The sequence below is a fragment of the Aphelocoma coerulescens genome, chromosome 7 (genome assembly GCF_041296385.1).
Source record: "Aphelocoma coerulescens isolate FSJ_1873_10779 chromosome 7, UR_Acoe_1.0, whole genome shotgun sequence".
In the NCBI taxonomy this organism is placed as follows: domain Eukaryota; kingdom Metazoa; phylum Chordata; class Aves; order Passeriformes; family Corvidae; genus Aphelocoma; species Aphelocoma coerulescens.
Window position 1 is genome coordinate 37950782 of NC_091021.1, and position 14251 is coordinate 37965032.

Here is a 14251-nt window from a genome sequence, read left to right on the forward strand (position 1 = left end):
TGTTCTAGACAAAGAAAATACATTAGCTCTCATCTTTTGGAACTGTAGTAATATGTCTGATATTCTGCCACATGGGAAATTAGAGGAGCAGAATAAAGTGATTATGAAGGGATTAGGACGTGGCTAAGGACTTGGCTGAATGGGAAATTGTATTGTCAAGGAGAATAGACAGCAAGAGGAGATCTCCACCGTCATTTCTCAAGGATTATTTTTGGCCACCAACCTGGATTAGCATTTTAATTATCCCCATCAATAAAAAAAATGAGGAAATTTGTTGGTGCCTGAAGTTGACAGGTACTCTCCAAACAAAAGATCAAAACATGTTGTAAAACTGGGGGGGGGCTCCCTGAGACCTGGAGTGAAAGCAGAGTTAGCACTGAAACAGCTCCAAACCCAGAAATTCATCTGAAATTAGGGACTTTGTAAGAATCACTAGAACAGGTTCTGAAGGAGAATTACAAATCCCAGTGGGCAGGACAAAGGAGGGAAGGGTGCTGAGTTTATATTTCTATACTCTGGTGTTACAGCTCCTGGGAAAAGGCCTGAGAGCTCTTCTGCACCCCTCACTGCTATGATAACACCTGGCCAATTGCTCTTCCCACTTCAAAGTGGAAAAATCATAAGAAAATCAAGAAATAATAAATTTTAAATACATAGACAATGCTCAGATACCCATGTTGTTCATAGTACTGATGTGCCCCTGAATTTTCATATTGAAATTTAGGATTTAAAACCTTCTGTGGAAATTTTTTTCGGTGTAGTTTTGTTTTCAACTAACAGCACAATTTCCCAGGTTACTGTGCATTTCCCTGCTTTATTTTTTTTAATGAGTGGTACTTAAATTACATTCCTGTTTTCAAAAAACTAGCAAAATGAAGGAGGTAATTTATATATATTTATGTGCTCTTACCTTCTCTGTCGATCAGACTTTTGTGCATAACCAAAGAAGAAAATTCCCCAGTAAATCCCTTTGTAAGCAAAAGATCTTTTCATTTTTGCACATTGATATGTGACCATTTGCTTATTTCCAGCACTCAAGGTGAGGCCTCTCATAACTATTTTATTTTGCAGTTCAGCCTTTAGTTTTGTCCCCCTAAATGAGACTTTGGTTGTATTTTGGAACAGGGGAAATGTTTGTTTCTCTCATGTTGGAGCAAATAGGATAAAGGCAGGATTGTCAGTGCCCTCTGACCAGGCTGAAGGGAAAATGAGTAGAGGAATTTCAAGGCACCTCTGAGTTCATTTGAACATGGAATTTTTAGCTCCCAATTCCAGTTGAATTTTGCATATCCAGAGGCTACATGCCAAGCACTCCGAGCTGAATTGCAAATTCCCAGAGCAGCAAAACTGGCAGAAAGTCCCCCAGACTTGGAGCTGCTTGTGCTTCTAGTCTGGAAGTAAAACATTGAAAAAAAATCTTTAAATAAAGGTGGAAAGTGGCCTTGTGCTTGTAGGAACGTGTAGCCTCAAAAGTGGGATTTACAGGAAATTTTTCCATTATGTGTCGACATGTGCAAATATTCCCAAGGCTTTCATCCTGGAAACAAACAGAAAGCATTCAGGATCCCTCCTCAGGGACAGCATTTGGGACAGGACCTTTTCTGTGGGAAATGAGTCTCAAATCCTGGATGGGCTTTGTTCCTCCTGTCCTCAATAGATGGTGCCAGAGGCTCCTTTTCCCTGCCACAACGATCCCGCTCCTCCTGCCAGAGGGGGGATGCTGGAGATGCAGGACGCTGGAGGTGGTGGTTGGAAAAGGCAAGAGGGAAGGGAAAAGGTTTAAAATGGTCCATGTTTCTGTGGGATAGGGAATGTACAACTGTGTCATTGGGAACAGGCACCGTTCCAGCAGCCGCTCAGTGGTGGAGGGTTTATTTCTGCTGAAGCAAAAGTTTAGCCGAAGGCTCCCTGAGCTTTTGGGAATATTTCCACACTCAGTAGCTTTGCCCTGAAACGTGGGACACTGGCTTTCCAACCAGTAACTGTGGTGTGTTTCCCATACCAGGTGCAACGCCGGTAGTTCCCACTCGAGCAGCAACTCCAAGGTCGATGAGGAATAAATCACATGAAGGAATTACAAATTCTGTGATGCCGGAATGTAAGACTCCTTTCAAGTTGATGATGGGGGCATCTAATGCCATGGGTAGGCTTTATGTGCAAGAAATGGCTGGAAGCCAGCAAGCAGAGCTCCATCCTGCCTATCCCAGGCAGAGATTGGGGAGCAATGAACTGGGGCAGAAGTCTCCGTACCGCGGCAGTCACGGGGGGATGCCCAGCCCGGCGTCATCGGGGTCGCAGATCTACGGGGACGGCTCCATCTCTCCCAGGACTGACCCGCTCGGAAGCCCCGATGTCTTCACAAGGAACAATCCCAGTTTTCATGGAGCACCCAACTCCAGTCCTATCCACATGACCAGGACGCCTCTGTCCCCGCCGTCAGTCATGCTCCACGGCTCTCCCATACAGTCATCCTGTGCAATGGCTGGAAGGACTAATATACCTCTGTCCCCTACCCTGACCACCAAGAGCCCAGTAATGAAAAAACCCCTGTGTAACTTTTCAGCTGGTATGGAAATACCACGAGCAATGTTCCACCATAAACCCCCCCAAGGCCCACCCCCACCCCCTCCACCGCCTTCTTGTGCTCTTCAGAAAAAGCCATTAACATCCGAGAAGGATCCTCTTGGCATACTGGACCCAATTCCCAGCAAACCGGTGAACCAGAACCCCGTGATCATGAACCCCACCACTTTCCACTCGAGTGTCCACTCTCAGGTACCCGTGATGAATGTAAGCATGCCCCCCGCCGTGGTGCCCCTGCCCAGCAACCTGCCCCTGCCCACTGTCAAACCCGCCCACATGAACCATGGCAGTCACGTCCAAAGGGTTCAGCACTCGGCTTCAACGTCCCTGTCCCCCTCGCCGGTGACGTCCCCCGTTCACATGATGGCATCCGGCATCGGAAGGATCGAGGCTTCTCCCCAAAGATCGCGTTCTTCTTCCACCTCGTCCGATCACGGAAACTTCCTGCTGCCTCCAGTAGGGCCACAGTCATCCTGTAGTGGTATCAAAGTCCCTCCCAGGTCCCCGAGGTCAACCATAGGGTCACCGAGGCCGTCTATGCCATCCAGCCCTTCCACCAAGCACGATGGACTTAATCAATACAAGGACATCCCTAACCCATTAATTGCTGGAATGAGTAATGTATTAAATCCTCCAAACAATGCAGTTTTTCCCGCTGCATCGGCTGGAAGCGGTTCCTTGAAGAGTCAGCCTGGTTTGCTGGGAATGCCTTTAAATCAGATCTTGAACCAGCACAACGCTGCCTCTTTTCCAGCAAGCAGTTTACTCTCAGCAGCAGCCAAAGCACAGCTAGCAAATCAAAATAAACTTGCTGGTAACAACAATAACAGCAGTAGCAATTCTGGACCTGTTGCCAGCGGCGGCAGCACCGAAGGACACAGCACTTTAAATCCCATGTTCCCTCCTGCTGCCAACGTGCTCCTCCCCACCACGGAAGGGCAGAGTGGCCGGGCAGCACTGAGAGATAAATTGATGTCTCAGCAAAAGGATCCTCTGAGGAAAAGGAAGCAGCCGACCACCACGGTGCTGAGCTTGCTGAGACAGTCTCAGTTGGACAGCTCTGGGGTTTCCAAAGCTGGCTCTGATTTGATAAGAAAGCCAAGTCAAAGCTCCTTCCCCATCAGCTCCATGTCGCAGCTCCTGCAGTCCATGAGTTGTCAGAGCTCCCACGGGAGCAGCAATAGTTCCTCGGGCTGCGGGAGCTCCAGCAGCGCCCTGCCCTGCCCCGGCACCCAGCTGCACCTGGCAGAGCCTGCGCTGGGCTCGGGCGGCCTGGCGGCCCCGCTGGCCCCGGGGCTGCCCCTGCGCGGGGAGGGGCTGCCCTGCCCCAGCACCAACCCCGGCTTCGGCCCCGCCGCCGGCCCGGCCCCCTCCAACCACCTGGCCGGGCTCCTCAACCAGATGCAGGCCAGCGGGAGCTGCGGGATGCTCCCCCAGCCAGGAATGGCCTTAGGAAACTCCTTACATCCCAACCCACCTCAGGCCAGACTCCAAGCACCCTCCACTCCAGTGATCCCAAACAGCATTGGGAGCAGCTGTAATCAAACGAGTCCTGAAGCAGGTACGTGGCCTCCTGAGGGGATTCTGCCAGGTTTCCATCCTTGGAAATCTGTGGTGATTGGTTTTAAATGTTCTTTGTTAAACTCGGGTTTACCCTGGTGAAAAGTGCACCTGTTTCATGCTGAAAACCACATGGTCAAAGCTAAAACAGAAAGGAAAAAAAGCAGGGGTAAACTAAAACATATCTTCCTTTTTCTGGACAAAACTATCCTGTGATAACTCTTGCTTCTGCTAACTTCCACACGCTCTTCGTGAATAAAATCCATTCACTTCTGGACATACCCACACCTCTTTTGTCACTTCTCCAAATAAATTGGGAGTTCTTTTGCAGCCTGCCCTGCTCCAGCGTTGTGGCTCACCTGGCAGTGCATGTCCGGCTGATCCGTGAGCTTCTTACTGCTGGAATTAAAGAGGCGGTGTCAGAGATTGGAGCAGGTCCTTGGAGTACCAGAATGTACAAAATTACCCTTTTCAGGGCCAGCAGGAGGGAATGCCAAGCCTGTGTTTGCTTTTATTGGGGTAATTTTACTAAGGTGGTGATTAAATGGCTGAATAAATAGTTGGAGGAGTGTAGGGAGGGATTTCCTGGTTTGTTCACCGGGGGAGATTTGGAGAGGAAATGGGTTTGCTGCTGTTATCATCTCCGGGGGGTTTAAAGAGAGAAGGGAAACAGCTCAGAAATGTGAATTTCATTGACTGTTGCTGGTTGAACAAAGTATTGGAAGATGGAACTGGTGTAAATTTCTGAAGTGGAATGAAAACCCAGGTCACACCAAAGTGGTCGAGTCTCATTAACCCAAGCAAGAACCTGCTCTGCATTCCTCAGCTTCCTCCTTTAAAATCCAGAATGGAATTATAGGAGTAATAGAAAAACAATGTTCTAATATTACTCAGCTCATGGTTTCTGATGACTTTTAAGGGCTTCTCCCCATCCCTGGGATAAAAAGGTTGAATTTTTTCTTGCCTGGAGAGGCCACAACAAGCAGCTCTCAATCCTTGTGTGGCTCTTTTGCCTTATCATGCTGACACAGGGGGCATTTCCTGATGCAGTTTCTGAGACTTTGTACTGTCTGCACAGAACAAAGGTCTGGGATTACCTCACGAATTTGCTTCCCTGTCCCACTGAGCATAGGACACAATCCCTTGGGTTCCCACTTTGGCTGGAGTTTGCACCACTCCCAAAGGCTCCCGTGGTGTCCCTGTGTTAATCAGAGCCTGTGCTTGTAATTCCACTCAGCTCCAAGCTGAATTTCACCCCAAAACCACAAATGCAACAGAACAAATGAGTCAAACCCCTGAGAAAGGTTCCAACATCAACAACTAGTTTGGTTCTCATCCCTGGAGGAACAGGACTTGGTGCATAACCCCACCTGGGGACTCCTGTTCTGCCCTGGCATTCCCACCCCCTGGGGATGGCTGAGAGGATTAGAACTGTATAATTATAAAGCCTCAAGTCACACTTCTGTCCTTATCTAAAAGATAAGAGGCAATTCCATGTGGGCAAAGGCTGGAAAGTTGTGAAATCTTCCATTCTCTGCTGCTGAAGGAGTTGTTTCTGTAGTTTGGTGCTTGCAGAATGCACAGCCTGCATTTAATTATTTATTGAATATCCATGATGGAGCCTGGAGAATGTTTTCTTCTTTAAGGTGAAGTCTCAGGTTGTGTTACCTTTGTGTTATTCCCTAAAATTCGGCACAAACCTTCGCTGAGCCTCGTGCCTGAGCCCTCACAGCAGCACAGGGCTCAGGGGTGAGGTTGAATCCAGAGAGGGGAATTCTCTTGGAATTCCAGGAGAATGGGAATGTTCTTTCCACAAAACTCCTGTGAAATGTTGAGTATTTTGTGTTAATAATGGCTTTTTAAAGTAAAAGTGAGTTGCCAGCCTGCACTGAGCTCCGTAACAAAACTGGGAAGAGGAATATTGGGAATTCTCCTCTGTTAGTTTCAGGTGAAAGCCCCTGTACACTGAATTTTCAAGAGCAGTTCAGCTGAGGAAGATGTTTCGAGGAACCTCTCATGTTCATATTTCAGTTTGTGGCTTGTTTTTTTCCCTTTGTTTTGAAGTATTTTAATTGCTCAATCTGTTTTTTGTGTCTGTGCCAGCGATTCAGACCAGCTACTCCTCAGAAATAGCTCCTGAGAGGAAAAAATCCTGTGAATCCCCACAATTAACTTGTTATTGCCTAATCTTTTAATTATATTTTAACCACATGGACCAAGTTTTGTTATTCCAGCTTTTGTTTTCTTCTTCCACAGATAATATCTTTAGTTCCCAGGTAATTTTCAGGGTGAGTGTGGTGGAATTTGTTCTTTTTCTAGGATGGGACTGCATCACTGGGCGATGGATTTGATTGTAGGGTTTTATTTATTTTCCTTTTTCTTGCTGTTAACGTGTGGTTCACAGGGTAAGAAATCTGTGTTTGAGTGTTGAACACTCAACATCTAAATCCTGCTTAGAAGGCAACATCCATAAATAATGGGATGGATGGAAGTGAGTGAAAATATTTGGGAATAAAAGCTCTGTACAGCTGATAAGGGAAATTAAGGGAACCACAATAACCACGGAAATAAAGATGATCAGTGGTCTCAAATATTAACGTTATAAAATAGGAGAAACTCTGGGTCTAGAAGTGAAGAAGTGACAAAAAATGGGCAGATCTGACAAAAAAAGGCTGTAATTCCTTCCCTGGTGAAATGCACAGAATAGAAATAGTGAAATATAATTAAATAGGGAGGAGCACAACCCCAATCACTGAGGGTGAGGAGAGGAATTTGTTTTAATAGAGCCAAGAAAACTGGGAATGGGACATGGCCTTGGAAAACCAGACCCCCACGAGAAGGGGTTTAGGAGGCACTGATTTCATCAAATCAATGCAAACTGCTGGAAAACAAAAATTAAACCAAACAAGTCTGGATTTGCTCCTCAAAATCACTTTATATATCCTAGAATTACCAAATCAGGAGAGCTTTGGTCAGAAGAGTATCTGGCAACTTCTTGGGACTTGTGCCTGAGAAAAAAATTCTTATTAAACTGGAGTCACCCCTAGACAGGATGGCAAGCACCTACTCTTCCAATTTAAAGCAAATAAATATCCCATAAGTAAAGAAAGAAAACAAATTGAAATATCCCATTGATTTGGGGTTGATAGAAACATCCAGAGGGACTTTTCCCTGCTTGGGAGCAATTATAAGGAATCCCTGTTACTTCAATTTCCAGCTTCCTTTTCCCATTCTGCCTTATTTTCCCCTGTTATTATTTTGGGAAGAGGAGAGTGATTATTTTTCTATTCAGGTAAGAACTGTGGAGAATAAGGAAAATGTTCAGTGCTTGCTTGAACACAGCTTGGGGTTTTCTGTTGTTGTTTTACCTCTTAAAATTGGAATTTTCCAACAATTCACAGTCTTTGAATTAACCAGACCCTTACCTGGTTGGTGTTTTAGCTGCCATGCAACTTTCTAGGAATTTATCTTGATAAAAGTCAGGGGATTTGTGAAAAAGAATAAATAAATGTAGAAAGATGAGTCTTATTAAAGGTATTAGTACAGAGAAGAACTGAATTAATTGTATGGGATTTCCCACACATATTTAGCTCTCACCATCTGAAAATGGAACCAGTGGGCAGCTCCAGCCCTTGCTAGGGGGAGGAGTGGGGATGATTGAAGGAAATAATGCTTTTTATTGCATTTTTAGCTTCCCAAATTTGCAGTCGAGTGTTTTCCTTCATTTGCAATGCATCTGCCACAGCTGTGAGTGGGGAGAGAGGAGAGCAAGTGAGAAAATCCTGAATTCCTGCTCCTGCACTCGTGTGCTGTTGTCTTGACAGTTTTCTACTCAAACACTGCTCTGCTTTCTGCTAACAGCTGAGCACATCACAGCAGTTCCCTGCGAGTCATTTCCTACCCAGCAGTGCTGGGAAAATGCAGGAATCGGAGAGGATGGGCAGGGAGAGGAGTCAAGACTGAAATTCGGTCAGGTATTAAATTTTCAAAATTAAATTTTTAAAAAGCCTGATTTTACAGACTTCTGTCGTCCTATAAACACTTCTGGGCTTTTTGCCCTTCCCCCAAAATTTTAAGGGGCCAAGATTTCAGCTGCTTTGTTGTAAATGAGAAAAGCCACTGTGATCATGGAGCGTGGTGCCACGGGCAGCACAGGCATTATGGGCAGGTAAATATTACCCAGCAGAGCATGTTCCATGGGCATGGGGTGCTCCACACAAGGGCAGTGCAGGTTTTTAACTGGTTCTGCTGGGCTGAGGGGGATATTTTATTTATTGGCCCGTTTTTGGTGATTTCTGTGCTGTCTCAGGGTGCTGCAGGATCTCGATAAGCAGAACGAGTGACAGCAGTTTGTGCTTCACTGCTGAATTATGGTTTCTTTGGAATTGGAAGCGGTGTAATAAAGGAGATATCAGATAAAGATCTTAAATGTTTTCCATTCCAGGAAGAAAAGGAGGAATATAATTGTCAAAATGTGTAGCTCCTGGTTGTAAGTGTGCAGGTAAGGGATGGAATAGAGAGTTAAAGCAAGGACTCATTTTCTGGGATCTTTAAGGACTCTGAGGTCGTGTTTTCCATCAGCAATTTCACTGGGAAGTGAAGGCTCTGGGAATCACTAATTGAACAATCTCCCCACTAATGCAAACTGCGAGGTTTTATCTCTAAGTTGTTATTAATTCCAATTTCCCCCTGGTGCTGCGGGCGTGGCTGGGTGACCCGGTGGTGGCTGGGGTGTCACAGCTCCTTTGAGCTGTGGTAGTAATTAAAATATCTGAGTGATCTTCTGTGCTTCCACACCCTCCTGATCTCAGGGTCAGGAATGCAGGGAAACTCTCTCCACTCACACGTTGGAGAGAATCCTGCCGAGTCCTTCTGCCTGGAATTTCACCGGGAGAGAATGGAGGTGGTGGAATTGAGTGAGGAATTCAGTGAATGACCCAGGAGAGATGGGAGATTCCAACAAGGGTTTCCAAAACTTGCAAGGTTCTAAGTTAGAAAAGCAGCCAAGAAAATGTCCAATGTACAACAAAGCTGGCTGTGGTTTTAATGGATATGCAGAGAGGTGATTTACAAGGGCCTGGAGTGACAGGACAATGGGAATGGCTTCCCACTGCCAGAGGGCAGGGAGAGATGGGATTTTGGGAAGGGATTCCTGGCTGGAAGGGTGGGCAGGCCCTGGCACAGGGTGCCCAGAGCAGCTGGGGCTGCCCCTGGATCCCTGGCAGTGCCCAAGGCCAGGCTGGATGGGGCTTGGAGCACCCTGGAATAGTGGGAGGTGTCCCATGGCAGGGGGTGGCACTGGGGAGTCCTAAAATCCCTTCCAACCCAAACCGGTGTGGGATTCTCTGAAAAGCAAGAACTGAGAAAGTGGAACCTGTACCATTTATTTGTGCTCAGTTCTAAAAATGTTTCAGGTGTTAATGGCTCATGAGCAAGTTCTGCACTTTGCTGAGTGCTTCATACACCTGTTTTAGTGACTATTTTTATTCCACCAATTCCAGCACTGTATCTTTGAGACTTTTTAAATACTGGGATGTGTAATGGAGAGTTTCTTACAGGGAAAAGAGTTGTAAAATAGCACTGGCAATAAATACCCTTTTCTAATTGGTGTGCTCTAAGTGCAATCCTTTAGGAAAATGCATCTATAGTTAGGAAGGACAATTCTGAGATATTAATGATGATTATCTCCCACTCTGATTTCTTTATTTTAAGTGAATCTTCTCAAACACAAACTGATTCCATAATACCCATTTATTTGATTGTCTTTGCTTAAGAACACCTGTCCAGCAATGCTTTAAAAAAAGGAGCACAGCTGAAATCCACGCAGGAAAATGAACCTGCTCTTGAAAGAAAACAGAATTTTAAATGCTCATAAATAAAACCAGTAATAATTTTAAAAATGGATATCCTATTTATTTGCTCCCAAAACATTTCTTTGACCCTCTAAGAGAACAACAGATCTGCTTTTTCTGCATTTGGGATATTTCTTCTTTTCTCTGCGTTGCAAAGAGTTCATTCTTCTCAACAAGTGGCAGAAGAACCTTTGGCAGAGTCTGTGGCTGCAGGAGCTGGGTTTGGCCTGGGCTTTTAGGGCTTTTAGTCTGACTCCTTCATTTTTTTCATTCTATTTTACCCTTAAGAGCTCCTGTTTACTCTGATTATTTATTGAGCTCACTTGGGTTTCCAGGCTCCAAAATACCACATTTTTGTGGAACTGGGAATCAAAGTTGGGATTTCCTTTTGATGCTCAACTCCTGTTTGTATTTCTCATCCAAAACCTCTCAAGTGTCGTCGTGGAGCCCGGGAGTGGTCACAGCAAACCCTTGGGTGGTGGAGTTTTGGGGTGTTGGGATCATTCTGTCCTTTGGTCTGGGGCCAGACCTTGAGAAGCTCTCTCAGCTCCATGTTCCAGTGCAGGTGGCTGTGCATGGATGTCTTCACCTGGAATATTGACTTGTTGGGGTGGTGTTTTGATCCAGAAATGATGTCCTGGCCCTCTGGTGCCAGAGAGGAATTGGTCCCCAAATGCAGCTGTAAATACACCCAATCCAGGACTTTTCCAGCCCAATTCCTACTGTGTCATGTTGGACAGAGGGTGGAGGGGAATATTTTTCTGGTTTTTCTCTTCCTGCTGAAGTCTGGCTGCTCATCCCCTCTCTTGACTCCCAGCTTCTCCAGTCTGGATTGAAATAAGGACACATTTTCTGTCTCCTACTCAGCATCCATCAAGACATTTTTTTTTCCCTTGGGAGCAATTAATTAATTACTTAATTAATCTGGAGAAAGGTGTTGAATGCACTTTGGCCCTCTCAGAAGCTGTGGGTGGTGGGGGTGAGAAAACAGAGCCATCTCTCCCCAAAACCTGGCAGCAGTTTTCCAACTTTGAGATTTGCTGCCCAGCAAATCCTCTTCCATGGGGTCATTTACCTGAGCAGAATGGACAACAGGAGCAGAAATAAATTACAAACAGAGATGAGGTCCACTGGAAAATACCCAAACTAGGTTTGATATTCAGGAGAATTCTTCTAAATAGAATTATTTCCTCATGCCTGAATTAAAAATCTCTCCGTGTGCTCCTTAACACATCCAATGGGGAGTGGTACAGCTGATTCTTCCAGTGGGAATTTCTTAAATCTCTGGGTTGGTCTTTGGGACTTTCCATGATTTTTAAATCCTCGGAGCATTAGTTCTAAACGCTGATTTTATTTTGAAAAATAAATAAATAAAATTTGCTTTTTTGAGAGCAAGAAGGTTTTTGACCCACTTACCCAGAGTAGGATTTCCTCTGCTCCACGATTGCACTTTGCTCTCACCTCACCTTTTGTTACTTTATTATTTAATTTCTGCTCTGAAACGTGATAATGGCACTGGGAGAGAGGGCTGAGCTTTGTTCTCTTGAGTTCAGGGCCGTGCAAAGTGTTCTGTGTTCAGTTTGTACCTTTTGGAGTTGTCACGACATTACAGCACTTCCAGAATGGTGTTTTTAGTTAAAAATGGTGTAAAGGTTTGGCTCAGTTCTTATCAGTTGAGTGTGGTTGCAAATCCCTTTTTAAAGAGTATTTGTTGAGAAAAACGGGAATTGTTATTTTGTGATCATTGATGCCTTTCAGTCTCTCATCCTGTGAGCTATAGGAGTGACCACTGTCAATTCAAGACCGCCTTAAATAAAAAATAATTATAATTTACATTTTAGCTTTGGTAAAGGAGTATAAAGATACCCAAATAAACATTGTTACTCTTTCTTTGTAGCCTTCTCATGGTAAATTTACCCAGTTGCTCTCCCTTTTCATCCCAAGTGATGGATTTTAGACCACCCCAGGTTGCATTTTTCCTTTACAAATTGTGAATTCCCACTGACCTGGAACAGTCTCATCCTGCCATGTATTTTTTAATTCAGGAGTCCAAAATAATGCCTTAAATAATAATTTAAAATCCAAAACCCCGTGAATGAACTAAAACTGGAAGTGGATCATGGACTCAGTCTTTCACCCAGCATCATTCCTGTGATCCTTCTTCCTAGTAGTTAATTCCAGCCTGGTCCATGACTATTAAGTTATGGTTGGTTTTGGGTTTATGCTGATGAAAATCTGTGATTATGTGTGAATTAAATGCTGTTATATCCCCTCTCCAAGAACTTCAAGGGAGGTACAAGTGCACAATTCCATAATCTCTGATGGGCCGTGGCACGGAGCATCCCAAGCAGCTCATGGCAGATCCATTCCTGTTTTTAAAGCATTCCAGTGTGGATTCCCCAGCCCCTTTTCCCAGGCTGTGGGTGTTCCGTGGCTGGTTGGGCTGAGCCTGGTGCTGTGTGCCCCTGGTGGTGTGTCCCAACAGGCAGCACCCCGTTAATATTCCTGCTTTTCCCATTCCAGGGGGTTCGGGACCGTCGTCATCGATAGCCATCGCTGGCACCAGCCAAGCTGCCATCACCAAGACCACATCTGTGCTCCAGGATGGTGTCATTGTCACCACTGCAGCTGGGACCCCTCTGCAGCAGGGCCAGCTGCCCATGGGGGGTGAGTTCCCCTTCGCTGGCCACGAACACTCGCTCCACTTCCCGCAGAACAGCTCTTCAAACAACAATCTGCCACATCCTCTGAATCAGAACCTCCTCAATTCCCTGCCTCTCTCTCTGCCGGTGAATCAGCAACATCTCCTAAACCAGAATCTCTTAAATATCCTCCAGCCTTCAGCAGGAGAAGGCAAGTCTGAGGTCAACCTCAACCCTTTAGGTTTTCTGAACCCGAATGTCAATGCTGCTTTAGCGTTCCTCTCCGGTGACATGGACGGGCAGGTTCTGCAGCCCGTGCACTTCCAGCTGCTGGCAGCGCTGCTCCAGAACCAGGCCCAGGCAGCTGCCATGCTCCCCATGCCATCCTTCAACGTGACCATCTCCGATCTGCTGCAGCAGCAGAACCCCCCCGTGCCCTCGGTCACGCAGCTGCCGGCCCCCCCCGAGCCCCTGCCCGACAGCAGCAGGGTGGAGAGCCTCCTGTCCAACCCCATTCCCAGCTTTCCGGGCGCCGACCCCGCTTCCAATCCCCTGCTCCTGCCCGCCGCCTCCGGGGCCTCGGCGCTCATGGCCCTGAACCCCCAGCTGGTGGGGGGTGTCCTGAGCTCCGGCAGCCATCCCGAGGTGTCCATAGCCACCTCCTCCCAGGCCACCACCACCACCACCACCACGTCCTCGGCGGTGGCAGCGCTGTCGGTGTCGGCCCTGGGCGGGGGCACGGCCGTGGTGTCCATGGCGGAGACGCTGCTGAACATATCCAGTGGTGCCGGGAGCGCGCCGGGGCCGGCGAAGCTCAACAGTAACTCTGCGGTGCCACAGCTGCTTAACCCTCTCCTGGGGACAGGCCTGCTCGGTAAGTTCAGCTTCTTGGAAAAAAATCAAACCTGAGCAGGGTTGGGGAGGGAGAGTTTCACATTCTGGTTTTTGAATTTGTAAAAATTCCACTTCCTCTTCCTTTTTTGCTTTGTGTTGTTGCAGCTTGTTCGTTGAGAAAACCGAACTGTTCTTGTGAGAAATGTCAAGCACGCTCTATTTTCATTCCTTAACGTTTAATATTGATCTTGGAAATGATTAATTCTGCCACCTAGACTTACTAAATCCACCAGAAAATTGTGGGAGCAGTTGGATTTATCTCATTGTTCTAGGAGTAGCAGCCCAGCAGCATCCCTGGGTCAGCTCTGGGTGCCTGTGGCAGCACAGGGTTAGTGGGAGTAGTTGTGCTGGAGATGACAAACGACCAAGATCCCAAAACAAGTGATGAAAAACCCCTTAAATACAAAGTTTTTTCCTCCTGGGTGATGATTTTGTGGTTATTTTTACCAGAAACATATAATAGAGTAGGTACTCCTCTGTTTGTAATCTAATCCTAGTAGGAATTAAATAATAATTAAATAATACCTCATCCTGACCTTCTCAATGGCTACAGTGAACTCAACCTACTTGGCATTTTCCATACAAAATACAACTAACCAGTGATTCCTCAAATGGAAATTTTCAGGAAAACATGGAATTTTAATTTTAAAAAAGAAACAAACTAGGAAATTGATGTATTTTAAGCTTTATTATTTCATAAAGTCAGGTTCGACAGTGTGT

At 46.1% G+C, this 14251-nt stretch overlaps 1 protein-coding gene across 5 annotated transcripts in view; it reads left to right on the forward strand.

Annotated features, from left to right (window-relative positions):
- MBD5 (methyl-CpG binding domain protein 5) overlaps positions 1–14251 on the forward strand; it is a 107371-nt gene that overhangs the window by 80626 nt on the left and 12494 nt on the right. For all 5 annotated transcript variants that reach the window (XM_069021312.1, XM_069021316.1, XM_069021315.1 and 2 more), the window contains 2 exons: positions 2006–4144; positions 12519–13511. In XM_069021312.1, coding sequence (XP_068877413.1) covers positions 2006–4144; positions 12519–13511 — 3132 coding nt within the window. The remainder of the gene's footprint in view (positions 1–2005; positions 4145–12518; positions 13512–14251) is intronic.